Here is a 13,556-nt window from a genome sequence, read left to right as displayed (position 1 = left end):
CGACTTTTTTTTAAGGTTAACAAAAAATCAAAGGTGAAAATCCAAACATTTCAAGCTTTTTTTTCAATTACACTAAAAATAAAAAAGAAGCAGGTTATTTTTTTTGTCTTGGGGGCTCTCATATTGCAAGCTATTCCCTTCTCAAAAAAATTTAGTTAGATCGTAATTTTTTTTTTCCAGTTTCCTTTGGGCTTACACCCCTAAGGAGCCCATTTTTTAGTCTTATAAGCTCACAGATTGCAATTCACTTAGTTCTCAAATAAAGTTATGTAGATAATAATTATGTTTATTATAGTTTTCTTTGGGCCCTGGCTCCTAAGGATGCTGTTCATTTAGGGGTTATGAACTTGGATCTAAGAATACATTCAAACGTACGAGGTTAGTCCAGAAAGAAACCTCGTAAAATACGGAATTGTATTTTACGTTGTTGTGCGTATTTCAACTTGTTTTTTAATAATAAATAATAAACCTTGAAAAAAATTAAATTGTTTGATTTCATAGTAAATTCTAAAAACTTACCTTGTGAATATAGATTCAAGAGAGGAAAAAATTATGCCAAGTTCAGAACCTTTCTTCTTTGAGCTATTATCAAGCAATGTGTTAATTTTTCCGCATCCACCATTGTTGACAAATCTGACCACAAAGTCCAAAGCTTCATTCTCATCTTCTATTTGCTGAATTGTGTCAGAAAATAATTGGATATCTGAAAGTAGTATCATACTGCAGTAGTTTTTTTTTTTTTTTATAATCATGAAATTCTTGGATGTTCAGTACGGGATGATCCAAATGAAATTGCATCAATAATTCTTTTACCTTTTCACGAAAATATATATATGATGAAAATTTCCATATCCTAGACTAGGCTAATATTTTGTTGTTTTTTTTCCATTATCAAAGTGGGACCAAGAGCTGCAACATATTAAAAAGCAAATCATGGCCATAGTATCCAGAAGTTCAAAAACTTATTTTGAAAAATTACCATGTGTAGCTAGTTCAGGGATGGTAACTGTTAGTTCAACTAATAGTAAAAAATTATTTTGAAAACTGATTTGTCAGAATTCCGAAGAAGGGCCTGAAACCCTAAAAAATTTTCTGCGTCAGATCAAAATCAAAAGTAGGCTACACCTTGAAGTCACCACGGTCATAAACCCCATACAGGAAAGTTATAGCCCACCTCCACCCCCCAAAAAAACAGCAACAACAAAAGGTACTTATTGCATGGAAATCACTGATGTGTCCCTTTTTTTCTCTGTCACAAGTGGGGTACTGGAGCACCATAGAGATCTGTTTAAGGGTTCATTTGAAAGTCATTTTTTATATCTACCCTCTTCTTGTATATTTTACTTGATAACAGCCTCTATAAGGACCCTAGAAATGGCACTTTGGGTGCCATTTCTAGAGTGGAATGTCTGAAGAGCATAAAAGGGGTAACATCATTATCATAATAGTCAAAAACCCCAAAACTGAGGTTCCTGATCCTCCATCTTACATATTCCCCCTCCCGCTCCCCTTCACAACTTTCGTAAATCATCTGCTTACTAACAGAACTAGGCTATTTGCCTCAAATTTAGATAAGGGAGGGGAGGGGCAAAATATATTTTCCATTATCTAGGGGGGGCAACTTATAGGCTAGTTGTTTTGTTTTTATTTGCTCAATGGAAATACCATAAAAGAACACTTTAACGAAAATACTCAAAAACAAGGTAATTTTCTAAATCTAAAGGGAAAAAATCTAGGGGGCGGAATTCCCACCCCCCCTCCCCCTAAAAAAAATTACACCAGTGAAACCAGTAGGCAACTGCAATATTGTGCAGAGACGTTTAGAGGATCAATTTAAAGCTCTTGGGCATACCAATGTGCCCTTAATACACCTTTTTTATGATCCTTTTCCAACTTTTGCTTGCATTGCAAGAGTACCCATGAGCTGATATATGAAGACACTGTAATCAGAAATGTTTCTTCTGAACGCAATGCTGGGAATTTCTGTATTTTCCCCTTGAACGGCTACGTTTTTCATGTTTTATTATCATTTTTTTCCAGGAGTGATTGTATTTATCTAGTTGTCACTTTGAAAAAGATTTAATTTTTTTTACAATTATGTAGTATAAAGGTGTCAAATATATTGGTTTTTGGTATTCAAAATTAAATTAAAAATTTTCATTTGATTTTTTTTTAATCTTAGTTTTAAAGTTTTATTTTGAACAAATTACTTTGATAATGCATTACTTTTTTTTTTACAAACACTGAGTCTAAAGGCATTAAATATTTTGGTGTTTGATAACCAAGTTCAAAACTGTTGATATTGTTAAAACATATCTGTCCAACGCTTCAGCATTGCTTAACAGAACTGAAAGCTGGGAGTTTATACCTTAGTTTTTGTAAGTAGGCTAATATTTTGCGTATTTTTTGTAATTACTTCCTTTTTTTCATTTTTATACACTTTTACTTTAATTGACATACTTTTTCCATTGCATTTATAAACATGTATTTTTTTAAGCTTCATTAAATTAAAAAAAAAAAAAAAAATTCAAGTGAAAGTAAGGAGCAACATTAGAACTTAAAATGAACAGAAATTATTACGTATATGAGAGGGGTTGCCCTGTTCCTCAACACCTCGCTCTTCACGCTACAGTATTTTGGCGCTTTAAAAAAAGTTACTTATTATTCTAATTAAACAATCCCAGTGTTTCAGGAGTCGTTTTTAAAGAATTGGGACAGAATTCAAACTTTGGCGCAAAGAGCAAAGTGTTGAGGAGGAGCAAACCCCCTCATATATGTAATAATTTTTGTTCGTTTTAAGTTTTAATGTTGCTCCTTACTTTCAGTTGAAAAAACGTTTTTTTTATTTAATTTCTGATAATTTTTTAAATAATACCAGGATACCTGACTCCACCTTCATGGAAAATCCCCTCCCCACAGGAATATCATCTGGATAATTCAATTCTAGTGAAAGTTCATCCTGGACAATCACCCTTAGCATCTCCACACGTAAAATTGAATTGTAAAGAGAAAGCAAGATTATACAGAATTTCATATAGTAATTTTGGCAAATCACCAAGTGTAAAATTTCCCCTGAAAAGTTCACCCCCGGAAACTTCCTTCTCCAAGGAAAATTCTCCCTGTGCAAAATCCTCCCAGCAGAAAATTCGTCCTCTCCTCCCCACCCAAAAATGTATGCATACTTCCCAATAACAAATAAAACAATGGGCAAATTTTATAACTTAAATTTTCTTTAAAAATTTGGAAAAAAGCCAAACTTCACAGTAAAGAGTAAGAAACTAAGGAGAGGCAGCCACCTTCATATAAAGAATAATCTATTCAAATAGGTTTCAAATCTGTTCCTTGCTTTCAGTTGAAAAGTTATTTTGTATTTAATTTCTGATTGTTTTTCAAATCATACCCAGGCCTAACCAAGATATGATTTGAGGTACTGGCCCTATAAATCCCTTGTTAATTGCTTTTAAAATGTGTAAATCAATAATTGTACATTGATTAGTACCATCCTATGTTTAAATTTGCAATTTCAATTTTGGATAAACTTTGAATATATTTAAAATTGGCAATGAACAGTAATTTTGGTGACAAGTCCTTGTTAATATTACTACTAAAGAATTTTGGTTCGATGAAAAGGAGTATTACTGTTTGTGTGGATGGAAATTCTGCAAGACTCTTGATCTTCTACATTTAACTGAAGCCATCACAACCTCTACAATAGGATTTTCTTATTGATAAATACATTACATATATTTGTTTAAATACATTTAAGTACTTCATACAAATAGAAAAAGAAAAATAATACCATTTAAAATTGCTGAAAACTAAGTACCTAGCAGTATTTGCCATCCCCAAAAAATTCCCTGGCAGGGCTGATGATGACCTCCCTTGGCTTTTCCACCTGTGCTGATAGATGCGGGAATGTGACACATTAGCCATAAAGAGAAACATTTTAATTGATTCCTATTCCTCCCTACCACTTTCAACATCTGAAGCCTCATGAAGAGTAAGCAGTTTGTCCATTAAAATGTACTTTTTTAGGAATCTATCCTACCCATACCTAAACAATGACTCACTCTCCCCCCCATCATTATAGCTGATACACAAATAAAGATCACCAGACATAACCTGATTTCATTACAAATAAAGCGAAATAGATTGGTTGAATTCAGTACTGCCACCTTTAGGCAGTACTGATACTTGATACTTTTAAATCATTGATACTTTTAAATCAATGTTATTGATACTTTTAAATTAATTAGCTTCTCAGAATTTAAATTGATTGCAAATTTGTCCTCTTTGGGGTAAAGTTGTAGTTTGGTCCTAAAACGGCAGAAAACAAAACTTTCCCCTGACCCAATCTGTATGGTCACTTAAAAAGATCTTTAAATTTATGTTTGAATGAGCTCCCTCCCAACTATCTTGGACCTTTGGGTTTATACAATCACCTGTGGGGAAAAAAATAAACATGCATCAATAAAGTTTCTTCTGAAAAAAAGCAAAATTCCACTTTTTGAAGATTGGAGCTTGAAACCTCTACGGTAGGGTTCTCTGATATGATGTAGCTAATAAAGGGATTTTCAATAGGATTCCTTGCTTTTTTGGGGGGTGTTTTCCTGTTTTTCGAAATTAGGCAAATTTTCTCAGATTTTTGGTACATAACAATAAACTGAAAGCATTTTATATATTTAGAATCAGCATAAAAAGCCAATACTACCAGTGTAGCAATTGGCATGAAAATTCCATTTTTAGTTTTGGAAAATATTGGTCAAGTCACTTTTTGTTTCCAGCTTTTTATCTTAAACTATTTGAGAAGATTTTCTTGTGACAAAATTTTTTTGAACCTGTTCATTTTATCTAGTTGAAAAGAACAATAAATATAAAAAGGGTTAATTTGACACCTGGATAGTAATTTTAAATTTTGTTTTTCTTTCACTATTTCATTTTTTTAATATCTGAATATATAAAGGATTTAAGTTTGATGGGGAGAATTGTCTTGTCATGAAAGATGTAGATTTTACATGGCCGCTAGAAAATCAAAACATGGTGTCTATGCAGGCAGGATGATTTTTGGGTGTCTCTACTCCTTCTGTTAAACTATTCTAAGGCTTAGGAAATTGCATAAAGACAAGTCTACATCTGTTATAATCAACGGAAGCAATAAATCTTTCTCTAATTTTGGTTTGAGTTTGATTTTCTTTTAAGATTAAATCCATAATAATTAAATATACTATTGATTAAATAAATTGATCCCTTTGCCAGGAATCCTTGTCGTTTAAAATTTACTCAAAAATAAACTTAATACTATGAAAAAAATATCCTAAAATATATTCCCTGTCACCATACCACCACTGCTATTTTTGCACCCCCCCCCCCTCTGGAAAATGTTCTGCCAGGGCCCCCTTGAGGAGTTGGTTGCAAAACTGGATATTGCACTTTCTAATGTTCTTGATAAATGTTCATCAAATTTTAATGCTTTGAATTTATCAAAAACTAATTTCATAATTTACAGCAGAAAGTCAAATGTTTGCCTTGCATTACCCAAGTTACTTCTTCAAAATATCTATTATCAATATCTCAGGTAGAAATGATAAAGTACCTTGGACTTGTGATTGACAGAAGCTTATCTTTTAAAACACAAGTTCAAAAACTATGCTTAGAGATTTCAAGGTGTGTTGATTGATGCAAAGGTTGAAATGTTACTTGCCCAACTCTGCTTTACAAAGCATTTATTTTGCTCTGATTCAGTCTATTATGAATTATTGTTCTCTAATATACTTATCTACATTTAAAAGCCATATTAAACTAATACAGATTTTATAAAATAAAGCCCTAAGATCCTGAAACATTTTATTCCATCACCTATTACACTTCCAAATAAATCTACAGTATTCTTCCAGTTTCTCAAAAATTTATTTTTTGAGCAATTATTTTCAAACTTATTTATTAAATTAAAAAATTACTGCCATATTACCTCAATCAAAGTTTGTTCTCCCAATCACAAGATTTACATATTTATAACATTTGACAAAAAAAAAGAGTATCTACACTGATAAGTAGAGAAGTCTAAATTTCCTCTATTTGTGTCAATAGCCTAGTGCTGAGATGCTCACAATAGTCTTATTGATAAATTTACTTCTATCCAATAAATAAAAAAGGAATAAATTAGCCCTACAGGTCTGGAGGACCTTAAAGCTCTCAAATGGATTAAGGTGATTAAGGTAAGGTGAATCTTAAGTTTCATTTAGTTCAAAATTATCTTTAATTTAGTGTCTATTTAATAAGATAAAGTTACTTGGGTACTTGTATGATATACCCACTACTGCTCAAGTTGTTCATGCATTAATACACTGTAAACTAGTTTCTTTCAACTTAGCATGAGAAAAGACAAAGAGAATTGACGTAATAGATGGGAAATATATAATTTGGGCTATATATTTGCATATTAGGGGGGGGGGGAATTATTCGGACAGTGTAAAGTCAGAAAACAATTCTTACTTCATAATATGCCAAATAAATGTAAATATTACTATACTGAGGGTCAAACTATCTTTATCTATAGGTAAAACCCTGTTGCCTAATGAATATATTGATTAAAACTTATCTTTCCTAAGAATGGACAACAGGCTCCTAATCTTTGACATGACATGTATAGCTTTAGACAGCTGGGATTGGCTGATTGTTTGGCTGACTAGGGTAATTAAGATAGGCTATCAATATTCTATTCTTGGAAAACTTTTGTTTCTCAATATTGAAATTTAAATAAAAGTTACACCTACTACCTATCCTGTTTAATTTAAGTTATTGTACTTTGCAATACATATCTTAGACTAAATCTGTCCAAGATTGGAGTCTGCCTGTTATTGAGATGCCCTTTGTTCTAACTATAAGATCCTGAATCCAAGATTGGACAGTATTTTCAAAGATTAGGCTCCATTATTAACTGTCAGTGAATTTAAAATATTCAGCATTGTTTATGGCTAAAATAATGAAACAAATTGTCTTAAATTACCTTAAATCACATTGTCCAGTGAACTAGGTATTATCCTGTAGGTGCTGGTTAATGAAGATGTCTAGCCAACATGTTGGCTGCATCCCATTCTTAAATTATAATCTTGTTCTTTAAAAATCAGACAAATTCAAAATTGAAACAATAAAATTTCTAGGTGGTATAGACTAATAACAATTTTATGAATTAACTGACTAAGAACTGGATATATTACCCTGTAATCTTAGTGTTACAAAACCAGAACCTTGAGAAATAGGCCAACTGCTCAAATGAGGCAGAAGGAAAGTGTTTTTAATATTCTAGGCCTACCTTTGCTTAATCCTTTTTTATAAGGTTTTAAAGTTTTGTAGGCTAGGCCTATATCTGTTTCTCAAATTTACCTTAAATTGCAGCTAGGAGCAATCTAAGAATATTTCCTTGTATAGCTCTGGAATCATGATTAATTGTATGCAAGAATCACTGGTGACCAGGTGCTGCTCCATCTTTGATAGCATCCCAATTGAATTTACACTCTCTCGAGGACCATTCAATATCTAGCCTTCATTTAAATACATAAATAGGTCCAGCATTAACAGTTTCATTGGATAATTTGTTCCAATTGTTGACAATACATGTTGAGAAGAATTGAATATGGACTCTAGATGTTGTAGACTGCTTGACAAGTTTCAGTTAATGACCTCTAGTTCTTGAATTGGTGCTAACAGCAGGGAATAATGCTGGGAGAACATTAGTTCTCAATAACTTAAAGACTGAAATGGCATTCCCTCTATTTCTCTTGCATACAAGTGTAGAGAGATTCCAATTTGACAGTCTTACAGGATAGGAAAGCTCTTGCATACCTGATGTCAATTTAATGGCTCATTTCTGCGGATTTTCAAGAGCTTTTATATCTTTTTTTAAGTATAAAGAGGCAAGTTACATTCCAACTTCAAGCTTAGGATGCACAAGTCCCTTATAAAGAAGACTGATGACTTAAGAGGAACAAGTGGAGATGGTATGCTTAATCAAACCCAAGGTTAAACTAGCCCCTGCAGCAGATCTCTTAGCATGTGTGCTGAATTGTAATTTGTTTTCAATAGTGACACCAAGATCTTGCTCATTATTAACAGAGGAGAGTGGGTGACCTAAGAAAAAATAAGAGGGGCATGGATTCTGTTTCCCAAAGTGAGTGATAAGGCACTTGCCAAGATTAAATTCAATAAGCCAGGCCTCAGCCCATTGACCCAGCAGATGAAGATTATTTTGTAGCAGGGCATGATCTTCACAGGACAAATCTGGTCTGAGAAGCTTCAGGTCATCTGCATAAAGAGTTGAATTACTACTGATAATGGAAGGAGCATCATTGATGAAAATATTAAATAATGTAGGACCCAAGACACTTCCCTGAGGAACTCCACTTAGAACACACATTGAGGAAGAAAGAATACAATCTCCAGAGTCATCAAACAACTGAACACGTTGGTTTTGAAAATAGAGAAAACCAATGATCCAAAGCAGGGATTTGTCTTCAAGCTTAACTGCATGCAAGTCGATTATTACACACTTTATCAAAACCTTTAGAAAAGTCAAGTAGAATCATGTCAGCAGGCACCCCAATATCAAGCAAATTGGTAATGTGATCATATGATTCCAGGAGATTGGTGTGAACAGGTCTTTCAGAACGAAAACTATGCTTTGAACTATGCAAGAAATTATTTGCTTCAAGGTGTTTAACAACTACAGAATTAATTATTCTTTCAAGAACCTTAACAACTGCTGAAGTCATGCTGATGGGTTGATAATTTTCAGCAAGGTCCTTTCTACCTTTTTTAAATATAGGAAAAACATGAGCAGTTTTCCAATCCTGAGGTAGTCTAGAAAGATTTAATGATAATTTGAACAGCAGGGAAAGAGGTTGACACAAGACTGTATGACATTTGTGTAGGATACATGGGTGAATGCCGTCTGGGCCAGCAGATTTATTCAGTTTGAGGGATGTCAGTTCCTTTAGAACGAAAGTATCTGTAATCAGAATTGGTTCCATATTATGTGATACATCATATAAGGGAGGTACATCATATAATTTAGGGAGAAAATGGTGAAATTCTACTTTGGCTACATTTTGCTATCTTGGAAAGATGTTAGGTTAGGAAAATGAAACTTTCAGGGATGGGTCTACAGACTAAAGCATGTCCCAGAAAGGTGTTTTGAAGTACAGTACCTACCTCTAATCCTCTCTCTTGAGAACTGTCACCTTTGATGACCTTTAAAAAAATGCATGCTATGAAAGTGAAATCTTGTAAAACAGATCTTCTGCTTAAATGAAGCACAAGAAAACCTGTTTTTAGTTTCACAACTTTGCTCAATCCCATTTTATAAGGTTTTAAACATCTGCAAATACATTTTCTAAATTTAGAAAAACCCATTTAAATGGCTTAAAATTCAGTAATTTTTTTGTTATTCATATTTTTGACTTATGAATAAAGTAAACATACTACTTGATGCTTTTTTATGCTCTTTCCAAATATAATAATCATTTTTGTCAGAAATGAATTTTACCCCCCCCCTCCTATATACACCAATTCAGGGTATATATTTGCATATTAGGGGGTGGGGAAAAATTTTGAACTTACCTCTTATTTACATCAGAAATAACATTTATCCCTACCCCCTAATGTGCAAATATATACCCTGAATTAGTATATATAGGGGTGGGGATAAAATTCATTTCTGACAAAAGTGATTATTATATTTGGAAGGAACATAAGAAAAGGCATTGAGTGGTATGTTTACTTTATTTGTAAGTCAATAATATGAATAACAAAAAATTTACCTAAAATTCTAGGCTACTCAAATAGCCTAACAGGAATTGCAGTTTCAGAACTAAAACGAGAGAAAAAGATGACAGAAAATTAAATTAAAATGTTGTTTTGTAAAAATTTCAATAGGTATAGACTTGTCAAGTAGGCTAAGCAAATTTTTAAGGTCAAGAAATCAGAAGAGGGTTTACATGGAAGCTTGGCAATACCTTCCCACCCACAGTATGTTTTTGGCCCTGGATTCATTGCTAAAACTTTTCAATATAGTAAGAACACCCTCAATTAGAGCTTTATGTATCCGAGCTGAAGGAAAGACCTGGGATGCAGCCCAATAAGAAGTAGGCTAACTGAAAATTCAATAGATTGCCCTGGAAATTTTCTGAAGATATCGCAGTAGGGATTTTGTCTTAGCAGTGATTAGTTCAGAATAGAAAATAACCTAAATTGTTACCAATTCACTAGGCTACTCTCACTTAAGAAATTTTCAGCTCAAAATATTTTATAATACCTTCAAGAGTATTCTCAGACATTGCTGCCCTCGTGTTGAAATTACTTCTAAAATCACTCTTCGATTGCCAAGTTTTAGGCTGATAAAAATAATTGTTTAGTAAAAAATTCACTTTTAATTTATGCCAAAGTAACAAATGATAAAAAGAATCAAACAGTTCGTGCTAACGAACTGTGAGTAAGGAGCGACCCTGCTCAATGATGACCGAATCTCTAAAAAACGGAATTTTGATACCAATAGATATATCAAAAGAATCAGATTTTAATTCTGATTTCAAATATATAAGTTTTATCCAGTTTAATTTTACCAATCAAAAGTTACGCGCCTGAGAAAATTTGGCTGATTTTCAAAAAAGGGGGAAAGACCCCCTAAAAGTGATAGAACCTTAATGAAATTCACACCATCATATTCAGCGTATCAGATAACCCTACTGCAGAGGTTTCAAGCTCCTATCTACAAAAATGTGGAATTTTGCATTTTTTGCCAGAAGAAAGATCACGGGTGCGTGTTTATTTGTTTGTTTTGTTTTTTTTTTTCCCAGGGGTAATCGTAATAACCCAGTGGTCCTAGAATATTATAGGAGGGCTCAATGGAACCGCAATTAAAATTTTTAGTGTCCTTTTTCAGTGACCAAAAAAATGGAGGGCAACTAGGCCCCCTCCCACACTCATTTTTTTCTCAAAATCACTTACTAAAAATGTTGAGATAGCCATTGTGTTTAGCATAGTCGAAAATTTAATAAATATGTCTTTTACGATGAATTAATCCACCACAGTTCCCAGGGGAAGGGCTGCAAGTTATGAACTTTGCCCATTGCTTACATATTGTATTGGTTATTGGGAAGTATACAGACATTTTCAGGAACAATTTTTTTCTGGTGGGGGGGGAGGGGGCTGGAGGAGAGGGTTACTCGGGAGAATCTTTCCGTGGAGGATGTTTCTTTGGGGTAAGGGGCATTTCTATGAAGGGAGTGCCGGATTTCCAAGCATTATTTAAAAAACGATTAGAAATTAAATATAAAAAAAACAAGTACTTTCAACTGAAAGTAAGAAGCATCATTAGAACTTAAAATGAACAGAAATTATTACGTATATGAGGGGGTTATCCCCCAAGTCAATACTTCACTCTTTACGCTACAGTTTTTTTTTTTAGTGCTTTCTAAAAAGCTATCTATTCTAATTAAACGGCCTTTGTGATTCAGGGGTTTATGAATTAAATTTTTTTTTTAATTTTAAAGTAAAGAGCGTGGTATTTAATAAGGGGAGAACCCCAACATATACGTAATAAAAAAAAAAAACAATAAAAAAAAAAACAAGCTATACTGCTAAATATTAAACGAAACTTTTAATAACGGAACTTTTATTTAAATAAATTCTTCAAAATATTGAGCACATAATGATTATTATAAATAAATGAATTTTATTAATTTTAGTATTAATCATCAAAGGCTACGAGCCTCAGAAAACTCACCTGATTTTTTAAAGAGGGGGGAAACATCTTCTAAAAGTGAAAATTTTTTAATGAAAATCACACCGTCAGATTCAGCGTATCAGAAAACCCTATAACATAGGTTTCAAGCTCATATCTGCAAAAATCTGCAACTTTTGTATTTTTTGCCAGAAGAAAAGTATACGAATATAGAAGTTCGTTACGTAAGTTAATTTGTAAATTACGTCAGAATCAAATTTAGAGACAGCCATTTAGCAAAAGAAAAGTAAAATTTTTATGCAAATTTTGTTTACTTATTCAATGACGGCAAGCCAAAATAAAAGCTGCATTAACTACAAAACGATCAGAAATTAAATAAAAAAAACAAGTTTTTTAAACTGAAAGTAAGGAGCGACATTAAAACTTAAAACGAACAGAAATTATTCCGTATATGAAAGGGGCTGTCCCCTCCTCAACGCCTCGCTCTTTACGCTAAAGTTTGACTCTGTCTCACAACTTTGTTTTTTAAAAATATAAAAAACTTTAGCGTAAAGAGCGAGGAGTTGCGGAGGGGACAGCCCCTTTCATATACTGAATAATTTCTGTTCGTTTTAAGTTTTAATGTCGCTCCTTACTTTCAGTTAAAAAAACTTGTTTTTTTATTTAATCACTATATAGTCACACAGCGCGCAATACAATTTTTGATTTTGCTGCAGATAACAATATTTTTCAAATTATTATTTCAATATTTTGTAATAAATATTTTGGCTAGTTTTGTTTTTTCTTTATACATTTATCAATTCGGAGGTTGTAATCTTGCTGAGAGATAAAAGTTTGAATCTTTGCAGTTATACCTATACCACTATTTAAAACGTATAATATATAAAAATCAAACATTTCTTATAAGACATTTTGCAGCATTTAGCCAATTGCTGTAGGGGAAAAAAATGCTTGTTAAGTACCTTTTATAAAAAAAAACGCGTGTCCCGGGACTTCAAGATTTATAATTTCTGAATCTGTTCGCATGGGCGCCCAAATGGGGGGGCAGGGGGGGGGGGCTCCCTCCCCCCCTGGCTGAATGATATTGCCTTATTTTTATATTTTTGTTCTGAGATTTCTATTATATAGCATTAAAAATGCCAATTAGATGAGGTTTGCCCCCCTGGAATTCAGCTTATGGGCACCCATGTCTGTTCGGCTATGCCTATACCACTACTTACTCGTGGATTAAGTTGCTTCAATTTACGGATATTAAGTTGGGACAAAAGAGTACTGTAATATATGGCAAAATGCATGGAAAGTATAGAACTTACGACATATGTATGCACATTAAGGGGGTGGTAAATTAAATTAAAGCGTTTTTAGGAGTGATATATCTAAGTATTTTAAGATTTTTTGGATAATTTATATCACAAACTATACTTTTCTCATGCATTTTGCCGTATATTACTCTTGTTTAAACTTAATGCCGGCAAACTGAAGCAACATAATCCACGAGTAAGCAGTGCTATAGATAAAGCGGAAAAGGTAAAAAATCATAAATCTTGAAGGCCCAGGATACACGTTACTTTATGAAAGCTACTTAACAGGCATTCCCCCCCCCTCTAGAGCAATTGGGTAAAAGCTGCAAAACGTCTGATATAAAGTTTTTGATTTTGCTACTCATTAATGTTTTTGAAGGACTCCTGTTCTGGGCTTCACCTTTTTCTATAAAATCATTTTTTTTAAAAAAAGCTTAAAAAAGTACTTCAAAGGAAAATTAAGAGCCACATTAAAACAAAGACAGGCAAAAATAAAGTCGTATAATAGTCAAACAGTT

General features: G+C 33.0%; 1 protein-coding gene across 1 annotated transcript in view; it reads right to left on the bottom strand.

Moving 5' to 3' along the window:
* The window catches only part of LOC148956355 (nucleolar pre-ribosomal-associated protein 1), a 66,700-nt gene extending 56,345 nt beyond the window's left edge, over positions 1–10,355 (bottom strand). Inside the window, exons 1-2 of the mRNA XM_089106760.1 lie at positions 10,310–10,355; positions 520–703 (exon numbers count right to left, since the gene is read on the bottom strand). Coding sequence (XP_088962886.1) covers positions 520–703; positions 10,310–10,331 — 206 coding nt within the window. The 5' untranslated portion in view covers positions 10,332–10,355. The remainder of the gene's footprint in view (positions 1–519; positions 704–10,309) is intronic.
* Between the last annotated feature and the right edge of the window lie 3,201 nt (positions 10,356–13,556).

This window comes from Artemia sp. Qi Xiang Cuo, chromosome 1, assembly GCF_049724085.1.
Source record: "Artemia sp. Qi Xiang Cuo chromosome 1, ASM4972408v1, whole genome shotgun sequence".
Lineage (NCBI taxonomy): Eukaryota > Metazoa > Arthropoda > Branchiopoda > Anostraca > Artemiidae > Artemia > Artemia sp. Qi Xiang Cuo.
The sequence above is the reverse complement of the archived record's forward strand: the minus strand, read 5'-3'. Positions and strand labels throughout refer to the sequence as shown.